At 35.6% G+C, this 23,031-nt stretch overlaps 1 protein-coding gene and 1 long non-coding RNA gene across 2 annotated transcripts in view; one reads left to right on the top strand and one right to left on the bottom strand.

The window, feature by feature from the left end:
* The first annotated feature begins 1,773 nt into the window (after positions 1-1,773).
* The window catches only part of LOC149781682 (LIM domain-binding protein 3-like), a 31,497-nt gene continuing 10,239 nt past the window's right edge, over positions 1,774-23,031 (top strand). Inside the window, exons 1-3 of the mRNA XM_089935772.1 lie at positions 1,774-1,979; positions 9,182-9,333; positions 15,369-15,520. Coding sequence (XP_089791898.1) covers positions 1,875-1,979; positions 9,182-9,333; positions 15,369-15,520 — 409 coding nt within the window. The 5' untranslated portion in view covers positions 1,774-1,874. The remainder of the gene's footprint in view (positions 1,980-9,181; positions 9,334-15,368; positions 15,521-23,031) is intronic.
* Positions 1,807-4,159, bottom strand: LOC149781683 (uncharacterized). The gene is made up of 2 exons (XR_016414763.1): positions 3,911-4,159; positions 1,807-2,001 (listed from the first exon to the last, which is right to left on the bottom strand). It is a non-coding gene; the product is annotated as an uncharacterized LOC149781683 (long non-coding RNA).

Raw genomic sequence — 23,031 nt, 5'->3', positions numbered from 1 at the left:
GGGGGTGGGTGGGTGTGGGCTGGAATATTTTAACACCAAAATTATACATTTCCAGATTTCAGATAGCTCTTAAACGTTTAAAAAAAAGTATAGCTGTAATTTCTGAAAAAGAACATAACATATCCAGTTACATTAGTTGAAAATAATTAAGTTAAGAGAAGAAGAAAAATATCGAACGTTCCCCGTCCTCTCAGCCAAAATATTTGGATAAACCCGTAATAGACAGTATTGTATTCTCCATCAAAACAACAATTGTAGAACATGTAAAAGAGATTAATTTTCTTTCTACATCATTGAAAATATCGCCTGGAGAAGAGAAATATTCCGCCACTGGACTCCTATCCATTTTATTGGTTTACCATGTGGCGGAATTTGTTTCTTCTCCAGACTATACTTTCAATGACGTAATCCAGACTGGGATCGCCCATACTTACAATGAAGCACAGAAATTAGTAAATCCATATAAACATATTTGATTCGCCACCTACGTACACTCAACCCATCCACTTAAATCAGGAATAATCCAAACGACCATTTATCAATGTCTAGGTAACAAGGAACTTATAGGTTACAAAAATCACATTTTCATGCCATTTAAGCTTTTTCTCAAACACATGGTCTTAACGATCATTTTTGTGTACAAATGAATACAATCAAATTTGTATAAACGTATTACACCGCGTTTATTAAACTATTAAAGATTACAAACTCATACATGCAAGTTCGCTCTAGAACATAAATTCGTGCAATCTTTAACATACAACCATCTCAGCTTTATGTTGCCATTTATGCAATCAGTTCGTCTGTGGCATCGTGCCCGCGAAAACGGAATCGGTAGATTCCGAAAGCGCGTGGGCTTGTTTAACACTAGTTTTAAACTGGTGCGTTTCTTTGTATATGCATCTATTCATACCAGTCAGGTGATACAAAATAATCCCAAACTACCTACATGTTTTGTCTCATTGAAAAATAACTGAATTACTGTTACCATATCTACTGTATTGCATGTTCTCTGCCCCGATATCTACTGCATTACACACAGACAGACAGACAGACAGAGAAAGACACACACACACACACACACACACACACACACATATATATATATATATATATATATATATATATATATATATATATATATATATATATATATATATATATATATATATATATATCTGCTAATATTTGCTTTTCCCATGGTCAATGTAATTTCGTCGCCAGAATCCCTAAAAACCTGCCACTCAAAAACTTCACGACTCGTAAAACTCGAGTATAAATGGTAGAATCAAATACCAGCCATTTATCGTCGAGTATTATGAATTATCTTGTCCCCTTTAACTTATTGTTTTTAGCATCTTCTAATATATTAATAATAGTCGGATATATCGGATATACGAAAGTCCGATTAACGACACTACACTGTATTTAAACTGATTCACTACAAGGAGCCTTGAGATTAATTAATTGGCTTCATCCCCTCCCCCTTCCACGGACAGCAAAGACAGTGGACGAATCGGAGCATGGTTTTGGCTTGGAGTCAGGGTTGTAGTTGTTGCTTGATGGGAAATAAAATGATTAGTTTGATTTAAATCACAACATAATAACATATGAAAGGTAAATTCTAATTTAAGTCGAGCTACCACGTTAAACCACGCCTCCCCCCAGTTAATAAAGTCGTCTTTCATGGACTATATTATAATATGCAATTCATGCCAGAATCTGTTACTAATTGACTGTGAAAAACCATAGTAGTAGAGCCGTATAATGCATCCGCCAAGGTGTCTATAGAGGCACAAGTAACAAACCTGCTGGCAGATTAGTAAGTACTAAGCAAGTAAACAAGAAAGCCTCAATTTGTGCTTAAGATCAAAATGGCGACTGCAACGATCCATCTCCAACGTCTCGACACAAGCCAACCATGGGGGTTCAAGTTGCAAGGAGGGTCCGACGTGGGCAAACCACTCCATGTTGCGCACGTACGTACATATATCTCATCACCTATAAAACATATAGAGGGTAGAAATGTAAAATGTATAATCGAAAGAAGATGAAAAGTGGGTTGGGTGAGAGTGTCGGTTCTGGTAAAAATAACTTGGACCCCTCCCCCCTCTCTGGAACGAACAAAAAAGTAGTTATTATGTTTTTAAAAAGAAGAATAATGAATATGTAAATAATTTGCAATTTCTCTCTCTCTCTCTCTCTCTCTCTGTCTCTGCATGAGTAGCTGACACTAAGTATGCTAGTGTTTGCATGTACAAATAGTTCATCTATACAGAGCAAAATCTGTTAACATATAAGAACTTTAAATATTAAAGATTTGTATTCATTCTACTCATAAATCCCCAAACCCCACCATACACCCTGCTTAATCCGAAGTACTGGATTTATGACTTATACAACAGATTTCGACAGTATCCAAGGAATGTATCAACACTGTAAAATTGTATAAGAGATAAATATGCCACTTCAGAAGTAGTTTTTTGCTTACATTAGAATACCAAGCTATGTACACTCACTTTGCATGTTTCATTCATATATTACACATATGACTGAATTTATCCGAAGAAAAAATATTTTAAATTTTCCCCTTTTCCATTTTAGTAATTTCATAAGTAGATTTATAGTGTTATATATTTGCAAGTGTCATCTCATTACATCATCGCAAATAAATGGATAATAAGAAAATGGAATTTCAAAGAAGCAATTGGAGTCACGTGTTCATAGACCTTTGCTATAAATCTTACAGATATACTGCAGTGTACTTCCTATCAGCAGTTGCCATGGCATCAACATATCGCATTCCACAACTTAATATGGCATGTACATCACCGATCGGTACTTACGACGAAGAGAGAGAGAGAGAGAGAGAGAGAGGACTAATAAAGGAAATTCAAATGCAAACACGTCTGCATCACAAAAGAATGCATGCAGCTAAATTCATTATTGTGGAAGAGATATTGGCATATACGTGTGGTTTCAGATACAGACATATTTATGTCACGGCATCGTGCATATATGCCCGAAATCCTGTGCTCTGATTAATAAAGCATGTACTTTTGTACATGCATACATAACGAGGAGAGACGAATGACAGTTGCACATATTACTGATATACAAAAATGATTCTTTCATAATAAATAAATAAATAAATAAATAAAATGTAATACTTCAGTACAGTAAATAGAAAGAACCATATTTCGTGCCTGTGTCCAAAATGCGGTTTATAAATATTCGCTTGATATATTTTAGCAATTGCATATCTAGAAAGATTTTAATATATAAGATGAAAATATTTGACTGGATTTAATTTCACGATCTTACTCTCAAACCTCCATATCGCTATAAGTTTTTCATCGATATAGTTTGACATTACCTTGTTACGATTTACAGCAATAAATATGATTTTCTGTACCTCTTTAAACACATCTCCCCAGGTACAGTGATAAAATCATTACTCATTAATCCAACAATTTCATTAATTTATTTTAATTTATTTCGTTAGTCTTTCAGTCAGTCAAAATTATATCGTTTGTAACTTTCAGTCCGTGATGGAAGTTAGCTCTTCTGTTTGTAAGCTAAATAAGCTTAAAATAAATAACTTATACGAAAATCTCTGCATTTCAGTTAGAATAGGAATGTTCTAGAATAAAAATCATTGTAATTATCTACAATACACTCGACAATTATCATACCTAAAACCCTTCTAGTACTCTCAACACTCACTGTTAATTGACTATCGTTATAATCATAATTCTCTCTCTCTCTCTCTCTCTCTCTCTCTCTCTCTCTCTCTATATATATATATATATATATATATATATATATATATATATATATATATATATCCAGAAACAAAAATATCACATATTTGTCTGTTACTTAAGACATCTACTCCTTCTACACTAACCTCACCATCAGAAGAATTGAGTTTGAAGATGTCTAGATCTCACACGTACCATCCAGCATTGTCCTTTAAAATATAATACAATTCTCTGTTGGAACGAAATGAAAATAGTTTTAAAAGCCTCGCACCTACATCCTCTAACATTTCCTTCATTAGCCATGCCCATGTTGTCCGTGCCAACTGCAGGAAGTTTGTATTAATAGAACCCTTCATTCAAACGGATTACTGTTCAAGCCGGAAGTTTAAGATTAGATCGCTTGACTTGGAATAAAAGATTGGTAAAATTCTCACTAATCTAAGTTAACTTCAGGGGTCTTCTACTTAATGTATACATTTATTAGATACATTCGATAAGGGCCTTCAAAGTTGTTGAAGTCAAAGCTCATGTACGTGCATCTATCAGCGGTTATCTTTCGTTAAGATGTTGTCGACCCCAGAAAAGCCAATGTATCCAGTTCTATGTTAATGCTTACCCCAGTAAATGTTGACCACAGTGTCCACCAAAGCCACAAAAATGTGTCGAGATGACTAGTGGAGCTCAAATATCGCATGCTTTAGTCGGTCAAAGAGAAGTTACTTCATTTTTTATGCTCATATGCACCATATAGGAGGAGGTACACGTACAGCTGTTACTGTATGGGCAAGTCAGCATCCTGACTAATGCCATGCACATTTCCTTATCTATGTGTATAAACTGAAAAATGTTGAAAACCAGAACTTTGTGACGTCAGCAGGCAGGTGTATTTGAACTTTAGAATTAAATTTATAAAAAGGCTGATATTCAGCAGGGATAATAAGGACTTTAAAGGACGTTCAATTCAAATATCTGTAAGTATTTAAACATAATTTTGGTGAAATGAGTAATATTTAGTATTAATTGCACGTAAGATGGTTTGTCAGACGTGTACGTTTAACTACTGCATAAAGCTGAAACGCGTTGAAGATGATACATAAAAGTCGAAATGTTCTGTAGTACACTCTAGTATTCATTATCAGCGTTCTGATATTGTTATTGGGGACCAATGTATTATCACTAAAACTACGGTTATTTTGCTGATACAGCTAGCTATATAAGTATTTAGGAAATGAAATTAATTCAAAATGCAGCTCAAATTTATATGTTTCACTCATAATACGATTCAGATTTATTCGTGTTAATACAAAATACAGCTATATTAGGACGTTTATTGAGTTTATGATACTTTTCTTTGCAAGCGCCTTTCAGGCGGAACCTACGAGTCTATTTATATTGTCTTTAAGATATTGTTAAATGATGTAAAATGATCTCATAAACACATAAAGATCTCCCATCTCTCTCTCTCTCTCTCTCTCTCTCTCTCTCTCTCTCGTCAATGTAACAATGACAATAAAGTACGATACAGACCAGAAACAATCTTGGGTTATATTATGACCAATTTGTAGCAGTGGACATGTTTTGGAGATGTCATGTAATATATTAGCCGGAGCAGCGAGACACGTGACAATTAAAACTGACGAATGGGTTTAGATACCGTATTAAATAGCTAGACTGCAGTGTTTTAATATGGTTTGAGGAGTGATTGACGTTTAATTAGAGTATGTGATAACAGTCAGACAGATGGACAAGATAATGTGAAGTTGAGGGGGTTAGGGGGTTAGGTACCGGGAAAATGACAGAGTTGAGATGATGCGGAGACAATCGATTGCCATTTAAATTAAGTGTTATAAAATGAAATTTTCCAGAAATGGTTATTAGTAAGGGAAAATTAGTCTAAATCCGATGGATTTAATCTTCAGCGGTTAGAAAATTGAATTATGATTGGCTAAATAAAGAGTGTTTGTTTCCTAGTCCAAATTCAATGTTTTAAGTATTCTCTCTCGAAAAATTAGTCTAAGTTTCCAGGGAAGACAAAAGGTTCTTAGCTATGAGAGAAAAATAACAAGTATCTTTTGTGGTAAAAGTTATCCAATATGGGTGTCTGGAAGTTTGAAAGACAAGGAACCTTAAAAACACAGATAGATTCTGCTAAGATAGAAGGTATTTGCACCAATCGCATACAATTCATTCATGATATGAGTCTATAATCTTTTGTTAGAACTTATTCCGTTTCAATTTGTATATCAATTTTCTTGATGTGAGTTGACAAAAATTGCTTCAATTTCTTGTCTTGATCGTTATACTGTATTCTAAACATTTCATACATTACTTTTGATAAGAATTTGTAAGAATGGTCTGCTTCTCATCGTACGGCTCTCAAATGACGAGACGGGTGAATGCTTCTCATATCGTACATCTCTTAAATGACGAGACGATTTCATCTTAATGTTATTTATTTACTCGCTTATTTCAGACCGCTATGATTGCACCATGAGATGACTGTTATGTACCAACAGATTATCACAATGACCACTATAATTGTACCAAGAAATTGTCATACAGACCACTATGATTGCACCATGAGCTTACTGTTATATACCAATAGAGTATCATACTGACCACTAAAATATTTATACAGTGACTAAAACTGTACAAAGCAAATGTCATATAGAGCACTATAACACTACCAAGAAATTGTAGTACAGACCACTATGACTGCATCATGACATTACTGTTATGTACCAAGAAATTATCATACAGACCACTACCATACAATTACCATAACAGTAATTACCATTACCATAACGTGCCAATAAATTGTTATGCAGACCACTATAACTGTACCAATAATTTGTTATGCAGACCACTATAACTGTACTATGAAATTATCATACAGACCACTATAACTGCACCAAGAAATTGTTATGCAGACCACTACAACTGCAACAATAATTTGTCGTATATACCACTATACATACATGTACCAGGAAATTCTCATATAGACCACCTTAGCTGTACCATGAAATTATCATACAAGCCACTATAACTGTATCAAGAAAATACAATACAGACCACCATAGCTGTACCAATAAATTTTCATACGGACCACTATAACTGTTGGAAGAAATCATCACGCAATAAAACCCCAAAACTTGTGTTGCTAATAATACTGCCATGAAACTAATGCTGGTTATAAAACAGCCCTGAAAACTAATTCTGGTTAAAATACAACCCTGAAAACTAATGCTGGTTATAACGCAATCCTGAAAGCTATTTCTGGTTACAGTACAAACCTAAAACCAATGCTGGTTATAATAGGACCCTGAAAACTAATGTTGGTTATAATACCAACCTAAAAAGTAACGCTGGTTGGTGATTTTATAATTGGACTGAGTAGGTCGACTTTCCACAGCAAGGGTTGCTTCATTTTAGCTCGACATCCAAGAACTATAATATAGTAGATACGTTAATAGAAGATGAATTCCACGAAGTTTAACTCATTTGTTGCCTACGCCTGTGAATGATGACAACCAGACGTTGAAAATAGTTGTGTACGACATTCTTTGTTAAGGATAGCGTAAATTAGATTTATATTGGTACACCACGTGTACAGCGAATATAAACATAAACATTTGAGTCCAAATAGTCCAATAAGTCCAAATAGTCCAATAAGTCCTTATTTTGGACCTCTTTGTGGGCATTCAAACATGGTTACCAAATTTCATTCGTTTATATTTAGTCGTGTATACTTTATAATGATTGGAAGAGTTTCGTTTGAAAAATATAAAAATACATTTTTTTAATATAGTTACACCTGCAAGTTCAAGTGATGCTAGGCAATTGGAATAAAGTTAAGTTTCTTGCACAGAGACATACTAACTCAGACAATCTGGTCTAATCTAGACAGGACTTGATACCGCGCACACTTCTTTCCGCGAGTTCGAGAAACTTATCAAGGAGTCTCAGTGGGGCATGCCCCATCAGTTCAAAAATGTGAGGAAAAAAGAAAGAAAGAAAAATGTTTTAGTTGATTGAAAGACCAATTAAATGATTTAGATATGAATACGTATATACCTCCTACGCTTTTTTCCTCTCTCTCTCTCTCTCTCATGTGATCTAGACACAAATAAATGTATGCCTATCAAGTCACAATGTTCTCTGTATTTTTTTCTTTCTGTTTTTGTACATTTTATTAATGACTGTAAGTTGTAGTGATTATACATAGCTAAATTATGTGTACTTGTATATGTTCTATATTAAGATATTAAGATTGACACAAAAATGCGTATGATCTACAAATAGCTATGATCAAATTATTGATAATAATGTTAGCAGTTAACATGACGACAAGCTTGGGGTTGTCTCCCAATGATTAGGTCGGTCAGATGGGTTCCCATTGGATGCGTTATGTTATGTGGTTCCTCTTATGATGTGGGGATATTAGCGAATTGTCGTGTGGTAGTATTTCCACCTCTTATATTTGTATATAAACATGTGGAGAAGGACAATTGTATTTAGTCTTATTTCTTATGTTTTTCTTTGCCATCACTTTCCAGACGTATTTAATCTTGCGTTTAAATATTAAACATTTGTTTAGAATATTCATTCGAACTGCAAAGTGATCATTGAACTAAACAATTATTCTGGGACTGCTGTGAATTATTCAGAGGAATTCTGGACAACGCCATTTTACTATATCAAGACTGTTAGAAGATCTTCACATTCGAGGAATTGAAATTCATTCGGAATATTTGATTCTTTTGGACTTGAATAGAACTTTTATTTGGGATTATTTTGTATTCAATTCATGTTGCCGTAAGTTCCTGTAATATTTTTGTCTAAGAATTTTGAAAATTAAATTATTGTTAAGTTTTACAAAACTTGTTGCTTTTGCTTCTTTCTGTTACTTAGTCTATGACCATAGATTTGTAACAGATATGCCTACCATCTCTCTCTCTCTCTCTCTCTCTCTCTCTCTCTCTCTCTCGCGACGTGAATACATTTATGCCTGCCAAATTTCATTTGATCACTCTAAACGCTCTCTGTGTCATCTCGTTAACGGGGTTTTTGGGATGTGCTTACGTAAGGACGACCGGAACAAACAAAATTACCTCACTGAAAGCAGCGGGGATATAAAAAGAAGTACTTTATTTGAAAGAAGTATTTCATTTGAAACTAAAGCAAACATAATTTTTATACTGACGTTTGGCGTGGGGAATTTACATCGAAACATTATTTATTGACGTGTTTCTCCAAACAAGCACGCCGATTTGATCATCATATTCATCATCATCGTTTCACTGGTTAATAAAAGCAAATTTTGCCCCTTTCCGAAATATACTGATGGGTTGCAATAACTTTAACATTTTCTTATAAGCAAAGTGCAGCCTATTTGACATTTTCCTCTTGTTTTCCAGGTATCTCCTGGAAGCATATCGGGAAGGGCTGGGCTGAAGATAGGTGACGTCATCTTGAAGATTGATAACGTGGACGTCAGCAGCTTCACACACGACGACGCTAGAGGAGAAATGATTCGAGCAGGCAACAGTTTTAACCTGACTATACAAAGGTATCATGCCAAATATATTGCGTGTCATAAGCTGTAACCCGACTATACAAATATATCATGCCAAATATATTGCGTGTCATAAGCTGTAACCCGACTATACAAAGGTATCATGCCAAATATATTGCGTGTCATAAACTGTAACCCAACTATACAAAGGTATCATGCCAAATATATTGCGTGTCATAAGCTGTAACCCGACTATACAAAGGTATCATGCCAAATATATTGCGTGTCATAAGCTGTAATCCGACTATACAAAGGTATCATGCCAAATATGTTGCATGTCATAAGCTGTAACCTGACTATACAAAGGTATCATGCCAAATATAGCGCATGTCATAAGCTGTAACCTGACTATACAAAGGTATCATGCCAAATATAGCGCATGTCATAAGCTGTAACCGGACTTTTATTATATGCTCATTCCCCCCCTCCCCCCGTTAATATTACATTGTCAGAATCGTTCAGTATTACTCGATACTGAACTAGCGCGACAATACACATATAGCATTCAAGTGCATAAAAGAACTACTTTCTATTGTAAACAAACAATGGACGGAGACGCCAGCACTTTTGATTTGTACACAAATCATGTACACTCGCGTAAGAGGCTCTTTACGTTGTGGTTGTTTAAATTTGTTTCTGAATGAACTAAAACTGATGTTTCGTGGACTGCCACATACCAGCTATTTTGGCACATTCCGCGTTGATACAATGCTACGAATTTAGGCTAGCTACAGTATATAACAGACGGAAGATAAGGTCCTTACAAATAACATGCAAGTGACAAGTCATATGCTCTCTTTTTTTAGCTGGTGATAAGAATGGCAAAATAAAATATACTTAGTTTTACATCCTGAATTTCCTCAAAATGTATTTTCCTAATTCTGCAAATCCGAATTACATGAGCCATGTCATAGGTTTTCAGTCTGGATTACACATTTCGAAATTGTGCTGTAATTTCGATGATAATTGCAATTGCATCCTCCTTACTGCACTCAAAATGAAATAAGCATTAAATTCCATAGCGTCTTTTTGATAACTGCAATTGAAAGACTTCATATTTTCCCGACATTATGATTTCAAACATTCAATGACAGAAACAGAAACACATTTGCAGATGTAAACACACTTGTCCCGAGCCACTTCAATCCGATGTATTTCATGTATAATTTGCACAGATGAATCCAGTCCAAAACCACAAACTTTCGTCGAGTTGAAACAAAATACCAAAATATATTCATTCCAGATCAAATGGAAAAGTTGGTGCAATGTGCATTCATTCACAATATGACTGCAAATTTCAATTTTAACTAGACACGCCATTTTCTTTGGAAAGTTATGTCGAGCGCGCGACTAAGTTCAAATTTATCTGGGCGGAGTTATGTGTGCATTAATAATGATGTTATTGTGTTATGACAAGTCTGCGCTTGTGTATTTAGTTTGGAATACGGCATTCATTCATTTACGTTGTTTCTTGTAGTGTATTTTGTTTATATAATTAAACCTTAGGTAGAATTAAAAAAAAATGAGCATATAATAAAAAGGTTACTGCATTTGTTTGGGAAAATACGAACTCGTTTTTTCAGAAGGATATACTGCACTCCCAAGGTCGTGCAGTATTCCATCCGAAAACTCGTTCATATTTTCCCATACAAATGCAGTAACCTATAAATACAAAGGTATCATGCCAAATAAAGTGCATGTCATAAGCTATAGCCTGACTATACAAAGGTGTCATGCCAGATATATTGCGTGTTTTAAGTTTAATGATCTGCATAATCATTAATCAGTTTTACAAAGGAAATATAGCGTCACGACTGAGGATAGTATTTCTTTGTAATCATGTCGTGACGGTTAACCGAACCCTGATGTAGCCAGCCTTTCGTGACTTTCAGAAACTTTGATATATAAAATGTTATTATTGTTTATTCGTAGACTTGGTCAGGAAAGCGATTTCTCACAAACAGTTAATGCACTTTTTCAAGTATATATACTACAAACAGGCCTCAGTTAATTATACGTACGCAGTATTTGCTATACTGTTTATCCAAGTAAATATCCTGTAATTCATTATTATTATTATTGTTATTATTATTATTATTATTATTATTATTATTATTATTATTATTATTATTATTATTATCTTTGTCAGTTATAGGGATACACTGTGATCTTGGTATATTTCTTCGACGATTTCCCTCAAGCCGAAAATATTATCGGACGTTGTCATTGATTGTGATTGGGAGTATGAGCAATACGAATTCCCGATGGCCCTGAAGTTATCTGCAGATTACAACTCCACTTTCACAAACAAACAAATCAAAAGAAAACATCGAACGCTGCCTTTAAATTATGAAGCAAAAATCATGCTCCTTAGTTTAGAACCCGCATTATCTCAGCTGGAAGAGCATTTGACTCGTAATCCAAGAGTCTCAGACTCGCAGGTTCGATAACTGTCCAGGCAAGAACGTGTTTGGTGCTCGGTGAGTCCTCGTGAAAGGCACATAATACTATTCTTCTGAATGATTTAGTCAATAATGTGTTAAAGAAGTCGCTAAAAATCTACAAACATAAACAATTATTTTTGAATTGTTTACCTCATTCTTTTCATAGTCCGCACTCTTCCATTTCCCAAAAATAAATTTTGTTCTTTATTTTAAGTGAAGGTAGACTAAACTGGGTAAAACTATTACGGATGAAAGCAACCTGCGACCGATTGCAATAGGCTAAATTTGGGTACAAATCATTGGATGAATTGACCCTGCGACCGATTGCAATAGGCTAAATTTGGGTACAAATCATTGGATGAATTGACCCGGCGACTAATGACAATAGGATAAGTCGGGTAGAACGGCTATGGATGAAAGGAACCTGAGGGCAATGTAATTGTTTTCAGAAAATGATAATAAGTCAGGTAGTTAACATTCCCTTTGAACTTCCGTTAAAAGTTCCCTATCTTCTTATATTAAAAAGCTGAGCTGGGAGGTATATCAGACTTCTGATGTTATTGCACACGGTTCATGAACGAAGTATGTAAATACTGTTGTCTCCGAAGGGAGGGGTTTCCGGCAGGATTTACCAAACATCTGAATTCTGGCGGGACCTCCTGTGACCGAGTGGTTTAATACACTCCAATTTACAGATCACTGATATCTCACCTCTCTCTGCATGGGCTCGCGTCTCGGGCTCGGCCAATGTTGATTGGTGATTAAGCTTACAAGTAGTTTGTTTTCTTTCGGTGGTTTGTTCTGGTGTTTTCCCACGTTCCTCCGTCAGATGTAATCAACCAATTAGTGCCTATAACGTGCTGAAACATGGCGTGAAACCAGGAACGTCATTTGGTGGTGGTGGTGGGGCAGAAACAACAATAATAATAATAATAATAATAATGAGGACTTTGTATAGCGCCTAATCTTTAGAAGCTCTAAGCGCTTTACAACATTAGACAACACCTATAAGATAAAAAATATATAATAATATTATTACAAAAACAAACACCATGAAGTTAGAAAAACATTAAAAAATAAGAAAACATGCTGAGAATATTTCGAGTAGGAAACATTATTAGGTCTTTAAGTTTGTTCTTGCAGTCGAAATAAGTGAGTTTTGAGAGCCCTCTTGAATGTGATCACTGTGTCTTTGTGTCTACGTTCAGTGGGCAATTCATTCCACGTTGCTGGGCCCTGGTATGCAAAAGAACGCTGTCCATATGACTTTGTTTTCATAGTGGGATTAATGAGTATACGATTGTCAGAAGAGGAGCGTAAGTATCTTGCTGGTGTGTACACATGGGTGAGATCGGAAAGGTATGTTGGACTAGAGTCCGACAGTGAAATGTAGCACAGAAAACAAATTTTGTGTTTGATTCTGGATCGAATGGATAGCCAGTGTAGGGTACAGAGCAGCGGGGAGGTGTGCTCTGATCGTGGTACTCTAAGTATGATCCGAACAGCCGTGCTTTGAACTTTTTGAAGTTTCTGGAGTAGATATTGAGATGAACCAGACAGAACTGAGTTACAATATTCCAGTCTTGAAAGTGCTAATGAACATACAAGTGTTTTAGTGGCATCAACTGAAAGATATTTGCGAACTGAGCTGATGCGTCTCAGCTCAAGATATGCAACCTTGCATATGTTCATGACATGTTAGAGCAATGTGAGAGTACTGTCCAGAGTAACACCTAGGTTTCGTACTGATTGTGTGAATTTAATGTTGGTGTTGCAGATCTTTATTGCTTGAGGTAAAGGATGTGAATGAGAAAGTCTTTGTGTTGTGATCAGAATGGCCTCAGTTTTACCATCATTCATCTGCAGCTTGCTACATGTCATCCATGATTTCACATCAGAAATGCACCTCTCTACACCTTGGATGGTAGCATCAACTTCAGTTGGGTGGCTAGATTTGTATATTTGGGTGTCATCAGCGTACAATTGATGAAACACTGGTTGATGATCTGTGACACTTGAAAGCGACTGAGTGCACAGAATAAACAGAACAGCTCCAAGAACAGACCCCTGTGGAACACCACAACATACATCAACTGGGCTGGAGTGTATTCCATTTGCAGATACAATTTGTGTCCCATTGACCAAGTAGGACTTGAACCACAGTAAGGCTGTATCATGAATGCCAAATACATGCTGGAGACGGTGAACTAATATATCATGGTTTATTGTGTCAAAATGCTGCAGACAAAGCAAGGAGGGTGAGGACTGTTATCTTTCCGCTATCCAACGTAGAGAGAATGTCATCAACTACTTTTAGAAGAATAGTTTCAGTACTGTGGTAAGGGCGATATGCAGATTGTACATTGCTAAAAAGACTGTTTGAATTTAGATGAGATACAAGCTGGGATAGAACAACCTTTTCTAAGATTTTTGATATGAATGCGAGATTATAAACTGGGCTGTAGTTCTTTAAATCGTTATGGTCTAGTGTTGGTTTCTTCATCAGAGGCTTTGCAATAGCAGTTTTGAAACATGATGGGAATTCCCTGGATGAGAGAGAGGTATTAATAACATCAGTTAGTGAAGGCAATACTGGATCTAAGCACTCAAGCAGCAGTGATGTTGGAATTGGATCAAGTTCACATGACTTTGGTGCACTCTTCATCACGATTGTACGTATGAAATCCATATAGACAGGTTCAAATGCTGCTAATGGTTGCCGCTCAAATTCTGTATGCCAACTGTATGGTGACGACGAGTCAATTGAAATTGTGTTGTCAAGCTTATCTCTAATGGTTTGTACTTTGTCACGGAAGAAATTTGCAAATATGTCCGGAAGGTCGACTGGAGAGAAGGTAGTTGGAAGTGGTGTTGATTTGTTCCTTGACATTAGCTTGTTAGTAATCTCGAAGAGCTCTTTGCAGCTGGAACTTTCCATGATCTTAGTAGTGTAGTGGGTTGATTTCGCTGCATGGACTATATTTGTGACATTCTTCTTAGCGACTTCATAGATTTGCTTACGAATAGTGAGTCTGGTGAGAAATGCATGTGCTGTAAAATTGGTGTAACCTATATACGAAAATTAGCAAGCCCGTCAAGTTTTGCCCCCTCCCCCAACCCCCCCCCCCAAAAAAAACACAACAAACAAACAAACAAACAAACAACAGTTTAAATGACATCCCTGCGTGAAACCCATAAGAACAGAATCAGAATTCTAGCCAGTAAGAACGGGTGTAACTCCATCTGCTTCCTGAAACGTCTGTTTGCATGTACAGTATATGATAACAGGATAGTTCCCTATCGCTCTCCTCTGTACCTATGATAATAAAAGGATGTTTGCATTACCATCATAGCCACTTACTCCATCCGGTACTGAAAATAAAAGAGAATAAAACAAAATAAAAAAAAAAGTTGATGCAATAACAAAATTTTATATAAACTGGCCTCCGTTATCATTCATCTACCGTTTATCCCAGAACTAGATCGACCTGAACTTTATCTTCGATATGTTCATTATCTGTATTGACGATTCTTATAAATCTGTCATAATCAAATATCTTCTAGCTTTTGTATTACTTGTTTCAGAGATGGAGTACCAGTGGTGCCGCAAACAGATGAAACAGCGCCAACTGCTCAAAGTCAGATCAGCGTCAGCGGTGGCAGTGAGGCTTATATGGACGTCAAACCCAAGACGTACCAGATGCTAGAGAAGGAACTGCCGGAAACGCAGGCAACGGGTCAGTGTCGCCAAAATATTAGCATATCTTATGGGCTTCCTGATTGGGTGAACATCTAAACTTTAACCATTAAGATTCACTAAGCGCAAGCAGATAGTAATTGATGACGTCATTTCGCAGTGACTTAATGCTAGGGATAATTACATTTTTGGTAGCTTTTTTATTTTACAAATGTTTCTTAAGCTTGCTAGAGTTGGGATTAACTGTATCATTATGCTTCGAAGAGGTGTTCGTGGTATGAATTGGGGTGTTCGTGGTATGAATTTGGGTGTTCGTGGTATGAATTGGCGTTAGGGTAAGATCATAGAATTTGGATTGAGGTATGACAGACTAATGCTGTACAGGTTTTCGAAATGGTACCCAGTCATGTAAAAGAGTAATTTAAAACATCGGTACCTATTTTGGTACTAGTCATAATTTTTTGTAGATAATAGTATACGACGAAATTGGCTGATGTTGAAGTAATGATTATTTAGCAAACAAATATATGCCAAGACTCTGAAGCTCACTTCCCAGGAAGTTCGAAGAAATAAATTATGAATAGAAAATAACAGCACAAAGTGGGAAAACGGAGCGGATCCCTCCCCTCCACACATACAAAAAAGCCCCATCTTAGTTTCATTTTATTTCTACCTAAAATATTGCCTACTTCAGGTAACAATGACACACACACACACACACACACAGAATGAAATATTAACAAAAATAAGAAAAATAAACAATTATATTTTTGGAAGCACAACAATCCAGAATAGTTAAAAGGTAAAATGAATGATCTTTATTGATCCCCAGGAAGACATTGCTTAGGGCCGAACGGAGAGAGAGAGAGAGTGTCTGTGTGTGTGTGTGTGTGTGAGAGAGAGAGAGAGTGAGATCTTACATGGGTGTTACTTGTGTACGCAATTTTTATTTTAAAAAAAACAAACTTTGGGATCTTACATTCTTACATGGGTGTTAATTGTCCATGTACTTTTTTGTAAAAAACAAAAACATTGGGAAATTATAAAGCCCTCTATCTGTCCGTTCGTCTGTCCGTTTAATCTCTTAAGCCGCTGGTGAAATTTAACCAAAATTTATAGTCACATTGGCCTTTGCACCATCATGAGAAATGCCATTTGTGGCTGCTGCCCCTGAAATCCCAGAGAGGGTCAAACGTCACACACATTTACTGCAATCACAATTACATTTTCAACTATTTTCCAACCGAATTTATATATTAAATCGTATTTGGACTGCGAATCATATATATGACAGATTTTGCTTTATTTCTCACGTGTTCTTGTAGGAGTGAGAGCGAGTACAGACGGAAATTGTTGTGGAGTGTAGATATGCAGTATGTATCTAGGCATAGAGAGAAATAGTAGGCCTACATTAGAAAAGTCCTAACTACATAGTACCGAGTAAACTTTGGTTGAAAAAAAAAAACCCCGTACAGGTAAAGCTAAAATCTACCTGATTACATTTATTATTGGAAATGGATACACATGTAAAAATATATTTATTACATGACGAACCGCAAACTATTGTAGCTACAGGAATATAAACAACTTTCAGATTCTTCCGAGAAATATATATATATATATATATATATATATATATATATATATATATATATATATATATATATGACTTTTTATCATAGTATGAAGCTAAGTTTGATAAACTTATGCGGTCATGTCTTAAATATATATATTTAATGTCTATAGTTTGGTTCTGTTTTTTTATCTCTTGAAAGGTGCAAACTTTATTAAGGATAATTTCATGCTTATATCTGCAAGAAAAGACACGTTCCGTATGGTTCTTATTCTTTCGCTTTGTGGCAGTGATGTTATCATACCAAGAAGAGTTAACTCCCATTGCGGACTGTAAAAAAGACAATGATACCATGACTTAGCTAAATATTATCAAACTTCGCTTCATAACGTGATTTACAATAATTTTTCGAGAAAGTTTTTGATTCTGCGTCACAACTATTGCAAATCAAAAGGGAAAATAACTGTATAGTTATTGAAGAGGAGTTTTCTTTTGGTCAATATCCTTAACAAGTACAGAAGGTACAACAAGACATTGATACTTTAGTTATGACTCGGTGCACTTTCTGTTTGTTTTGAGTTTTAACGCCATTGTTTAGATAATAATAATAATAATAATAATAATAGTAATAATAATGTGGATTTAGTACAACACCATATCTTTAGAAGCTTTAAGCACTATACTATATTAGATAATAAATAAAAAAGATATAGAACGACGATATTACAAAACAAACATGAAATTACAAAACAAAAACATGATGGCAATAATTAAGGAAGTAAACATTATCAAGTCATTTAGGTCGTGATTGTAGTCGAAATAGGTATTTTAAGAGCAGTATTGAATGAGGATAAAGTGCCCTTGTGTACTGAATGAGGATAAAGTGCCCTTGTGTCTAAGATCAATGGGCAATTCGTTCCACGTAGATGGGCCTTGGTAAGCAAAATAACTTTGTGCGTATGACTTCATTTTAACGGTGGCAATACTTAGAATGCGATTGTCGGAAGAAAAGAGCAAGTTTCTAGGCGCGGTGTACACATGGGCGATGTCATATATATATATATATATATATATATATATATATATATATATATATATATATGGCTCTGTAGCATAGTGAACTAACTTAATGTTTGATTCTGGATCGAACAGGTTGCCAGTGAAGGTTACAGAGCAGGGAGAAATGTCCTCAATTTTTCATGCTCTAAGGACGATCCTAGCAGGCAGGCATGTTATGGAGTTTCTGTAGCATATTCTAAGATGACCAGATAGAAGTGAATTACAATAGTACAGTCCTGAAGGAACACACAAGTGTTGCAGCGGCATCAACCGAAGGAAAATTGCGAATGTAGCCGATTAGTCTTAGCTCTAGATATGCAGTCTGCATACGTTCATTACAAGTTGGTGTAATGAGAGCGTACTGTCGAGAGTGACACCTAGGTTTCGCACTGTATACATTTAATACTGGCATTGCTGATAGTTATTGTCTGAGGTGAAGGACATGAATGATAAAGTCTTTGCGTGGTGATCAGGATGGTTTCAGTTTTACCACCATGCATATGCAGCTTGTTACATGTCATCCGTGGCTTCACATTGGAAACCCAAATTTATATGCCTAGGATGGTAGCCTTAACTTCAGCTGGGTAGCAAGATTTGATAGGCTATACATTGTAGCAAATATATTTGGTGGGGGAAGAGCTCGGGGAAAGACCTGGAAAAACAACCAACCCACTGGAAGCTACTGGCAAGCTTTCGCACATACCCGCCGCTTTCTGACCTTTTCTTTATTACAACATTACACTCAACCTACCTTGATGAGCAAACTGTCGAAACTTTAGAAAATGCAGATAGTACGGCTGATGATTATACATCGACTCTTAAAGTTTGTTTTGTTAATGTCTTTCCACTCAACAGTTTATTGGTAAAAAACTATTTCAGCCTAATACATGCACTTCTAAATCTTACCCCGGTACAGCTTTTATGAATCAAGTTTCTAATATATCGATCAGAAATCCTTCCAACATACACATAATGCAAGAAGAAAGGACACGTTATTTTTTAACTGCTACAGACTGAAAAATAAGCAACAGAATATTCCAAAATCTCCTATTTCTAAAGGGTCAAATCAATGTTCGTGTATTGAAATCAATGCATGTTTTGGGTCAAACAAACCCGGTCTGATTTTAGGATGGAAACTTATGAACCATTCATATCTAAAGGTTATGCATCACTTATTAGTGATTCTGCCAATCTTATCCTTATTAAAATTTTATGGGACACAGGAACTTCTCAGTCTTTTATTTATCTTTTCTTTATCTGAGAAGACTTCTTCTAATGGAAGTGTTCTTATTCAGGGAGCAGAGTGTGTCTGTATTAATGTTCCACCCCATTGTGTAAATTTGTCATCAGACATTGTCTAAGGACCAGTTACGTCTTTATCTATCGAAGGGTTTCATTTATTACTAAGCAATGACCTAGCTGGAGACAAGGTTGTGGTTAATCCACTTGTAACTGACAAACCTTGTTTGAATCAGAAAGTCATCCCATTGAAAATGAATCCCTGATTTATACCCAGCTTGTGCAGTTATTAAAGCTATGGCGAAGACAGCTCTTGACAATGATGTTCATCAGTAAATTACTCCTTTAGATAACACATTTATTGGTCAGGGTTTCATGAGGCCACAGTTGCTATAGGTATGGATCAATCAAAAGGTATTGATAATAGTGATCCTCCTTTTACTAATCATTCCCTTTATTCTAATCAGGGTGACAAATGACAATCTTCTATTGTCAAATAGGACCAAGATCATAAGATCTCCTGTTTATTTCAAAGGGCAATTAGTGAAATTGAAGTTATATAAGTGAGTGTTTGCCATTTTGTCAAAAATGGTGTCCCTAGAAAATGGAGACCACCTGAGTAAGGTACCTGCTGGAGACAATTTGTCAGTAGCTATCATATTGTTGTTCCTAAGTTGTATGGACAGGAAAGTCTTAGTCAAGTCCATGAAGCTCCTTTGGCTGGTTATTTAGGAGTAAATAAAACTTATCACACCATACCATTCGTGTCCAATTTTAGAATATGCTTAAAAGTCTGCAACAATAGATCGAAAAACTTGAAAAAATTAAATTGGTAGCTGCACAAATTGTTAAAGGTCTACCCATTTATTATTTCTTGATCTAGAGAATCCCTTTATGCAGAACTAGTTATGAAACTCTTGTACAATGAAGAAAAAGGAAATGTTATGGATAAAATATATTCAATTATAAATAAAAAGTATTTATTTAAAGGACCTTCCTCCACAGAGGTGGATGCTCCAAGTGGTCTAGTGGTCCTAGGTGCTAGCCTTTACAGACTGCTGACATGTCATCTGTCTGTGTGGGTTTGAGTGTCAGACTCAGCTAACACTGATACATTAGAAAGCTTGCCATTAATTTCCCATGGGTCACTTAATTTTCCCTAGGTTTTCCCGAGTTCTTCCTCCACCTGGTATGCTGGTTGCCATGTATGACATGTTGAAAAATGGCATTAAACATGCAAATCCATAATCTACAAAGGTGATACAAGTTATCATCATCCATGTAACTCACTAATCATCAAACTAATCCCATTCATACTTCATCTTTTTCTTATGTCTTTTTTCCTATCACAACTGATTTCTGGAACTCTCTCCCTGAAGATATCCAAAAGTACTTTAATCTTTAAATCTTGTATATAAAAAAACCCAACCAAGCCATTTATCTAATGCAACTAACATGTCACCATGATATTATGAAGATGGCAAACATCACCTAATATCCTAGTACATACTAAACCTTACCCTCAAATCCAATCATTACAGAGAGAATTTATTTAGTTAATTCACCTATGTGTCCATGTAGTTGTGATAATAAAGATGTTGATAAATGCTTTTTTCCAACTGCCCCCTTCTGTCTGCGTGGGTTCGAGTCTTGGATTCAGCCAATGTGGGTATGTGAGAAAGCTTGCCAGTAGTTTCTCGTGGGTCGGTGGTTCTTTCCGGGGTTTTCCTGGGTTCTTCCTCCACCATTAATACCGGCCGCCATGTATAGCCTATCGTGTGCTGAAAAATGGCGTTAAACCCTACTACAACAACAACAACAACCAACTGCCCCTTATTTAATATCCATATGTCTCAGCTCTATCACTCTATTTTCAACACATTCCTTGTCTAACTTTAGATTTATTACTGAAAGATGAAGTAAAACTAAGTAAAGAAACTATCTCTGTAATATTCCTAAACGTTCAGAAATATATCCCTAAAACCTAACATTTGTAATTCTTACACTTATATTCAAATCAATACATCATACAATAAATGATATGGACAGAGTAACTGTAACCAGTGTGTCCCCTCTCTCTCTCCTAACTTTGATCTAAAATTTGTAAGGCATGGAGGAGTTAAATAATTCTCCACTCTATTTAAATGTGACAGGTTATTTTTTTGGAGATAGACAGCGGGGTACATGTCATAATGGTTTGATAGTGGAATAATTTTCAATCGATTTCTGAGGAAAACAAAAAATCTGAAATTACTGATAAAACAATTGAGAATTTGTGCTTGATGGTTTCTTTGCTATTCCTGCATTTGTGTCCATCACCATGACTGTCATCACAAGTCTAGTTTTAGGAGTAGCTGCCTACCATGCAACAGAGTCCACAGATTTTAAAATGACATACCAAAAAGAGACAGATTTTAAAATGACATACCAAAAAGAGACAGATTTTAAAATGACATACCAAAAAGAGACAGATTTTAAAATGATGTACCAAAAAGAGACAAATTTTAAAATGACACACCAAAAAGAGACAGATCTTAAAATGACATACCAAAAAGAGACAATTTTAAAATGACACACCAAAAAGAGACATTTTAATTTATTTTTTGTTGTTGTAGGGTTTAACGCCATTTTTCAGCACAAGATAGACTATACATGGCGGCCAGTATTAATGGTGGAGGAAGAACCTGGGAAAACCCCGGAAAGAACCACCGACCCACGAGAAGCTACTAGCAAGCTTTTTCACATACCTACATTGGCTGAATCCGAGACTCGAACCTACGCAGACAGAGGTGAGATGGCAGTGATCCATAACGGAGAGTGCTTTAGACCACTCGGCCACTCGGGGCCCCCAGACATTTTAAAATGACATACCAAAATGAGACAGATTTTAAAATGACACAGCAAAAAGAGACCGATTTTAAAATGACACACCAAAAAGACAGATTTTATAATGGCACACCAAAAAGAGACAGATTTTAAAATGACATACCAATAAGAGATTTTAAAATGACACACCAAAAAGAGACAGATTTTAAAGTGACACACCAAAATGAGACAGATTTTAAAATGACACACCAAAAAGAGACATGCCAAAGAGAGAGATTTTAAAATGACATACCAAAAAGAGACAGATTTTAAAATGACATACCAAAAAGAGACAGATTTTAAAATGACACACCAAAAAGAGACAGATTTTAAAATGACATACCAAAAAGAGACCGATTTTAAAATGACACACCAAAAAGACAGATTTTATAATGGCACACCAAAAAGAGACAGACTTTAAAATGACATACCAATAAGAGATTTTAAAATGACACACCAAAAAGAGACAGATTTTAAAATGACACACCAAAATGAGACAGATTTTAAAATGACACACCAAAAAGAGACAGATTTTAAAATGACACACCAAAAAGAGACAGATTTTAAAATGACATACCAAAATAGAGACAGATTTTAAAATGACATACCAAAGAGACAGATTTTAAAATGACATGCCAAAGAGACAGATTTTAAAATGACATACCAAAGAGACAGATTTTAAAATGACATACCAAAGAGACAGATTTTAAAATGACATACCAAAAAGAGACAGATTTTGAAATGACACACCAAAAAGAGACAGATTTTAAAATGACACACCAAAAAGAGACAGATTTTAAAATGACACACCAAAA

This window comes from Sinohyriopsis cumingii, chromosome 15 (assembly GCF_028554795.1).
Source record: "Sinohyriopsis cumingii isolate HCF-2022 chromosome 15, ASM2855479v2, whole genome shotgun sequence".
In the NCBI taxonomy this organism is placed as follows: Eukaryota; Metazoa; Mollusca; class Bivalvia; order Unionida; family Unionidae; genus Sinohyriopsis; species Sinohyriopsis cumingii.
This window is presented reverse-complemented; position numbering and strand designations above follow the sequence as displayed.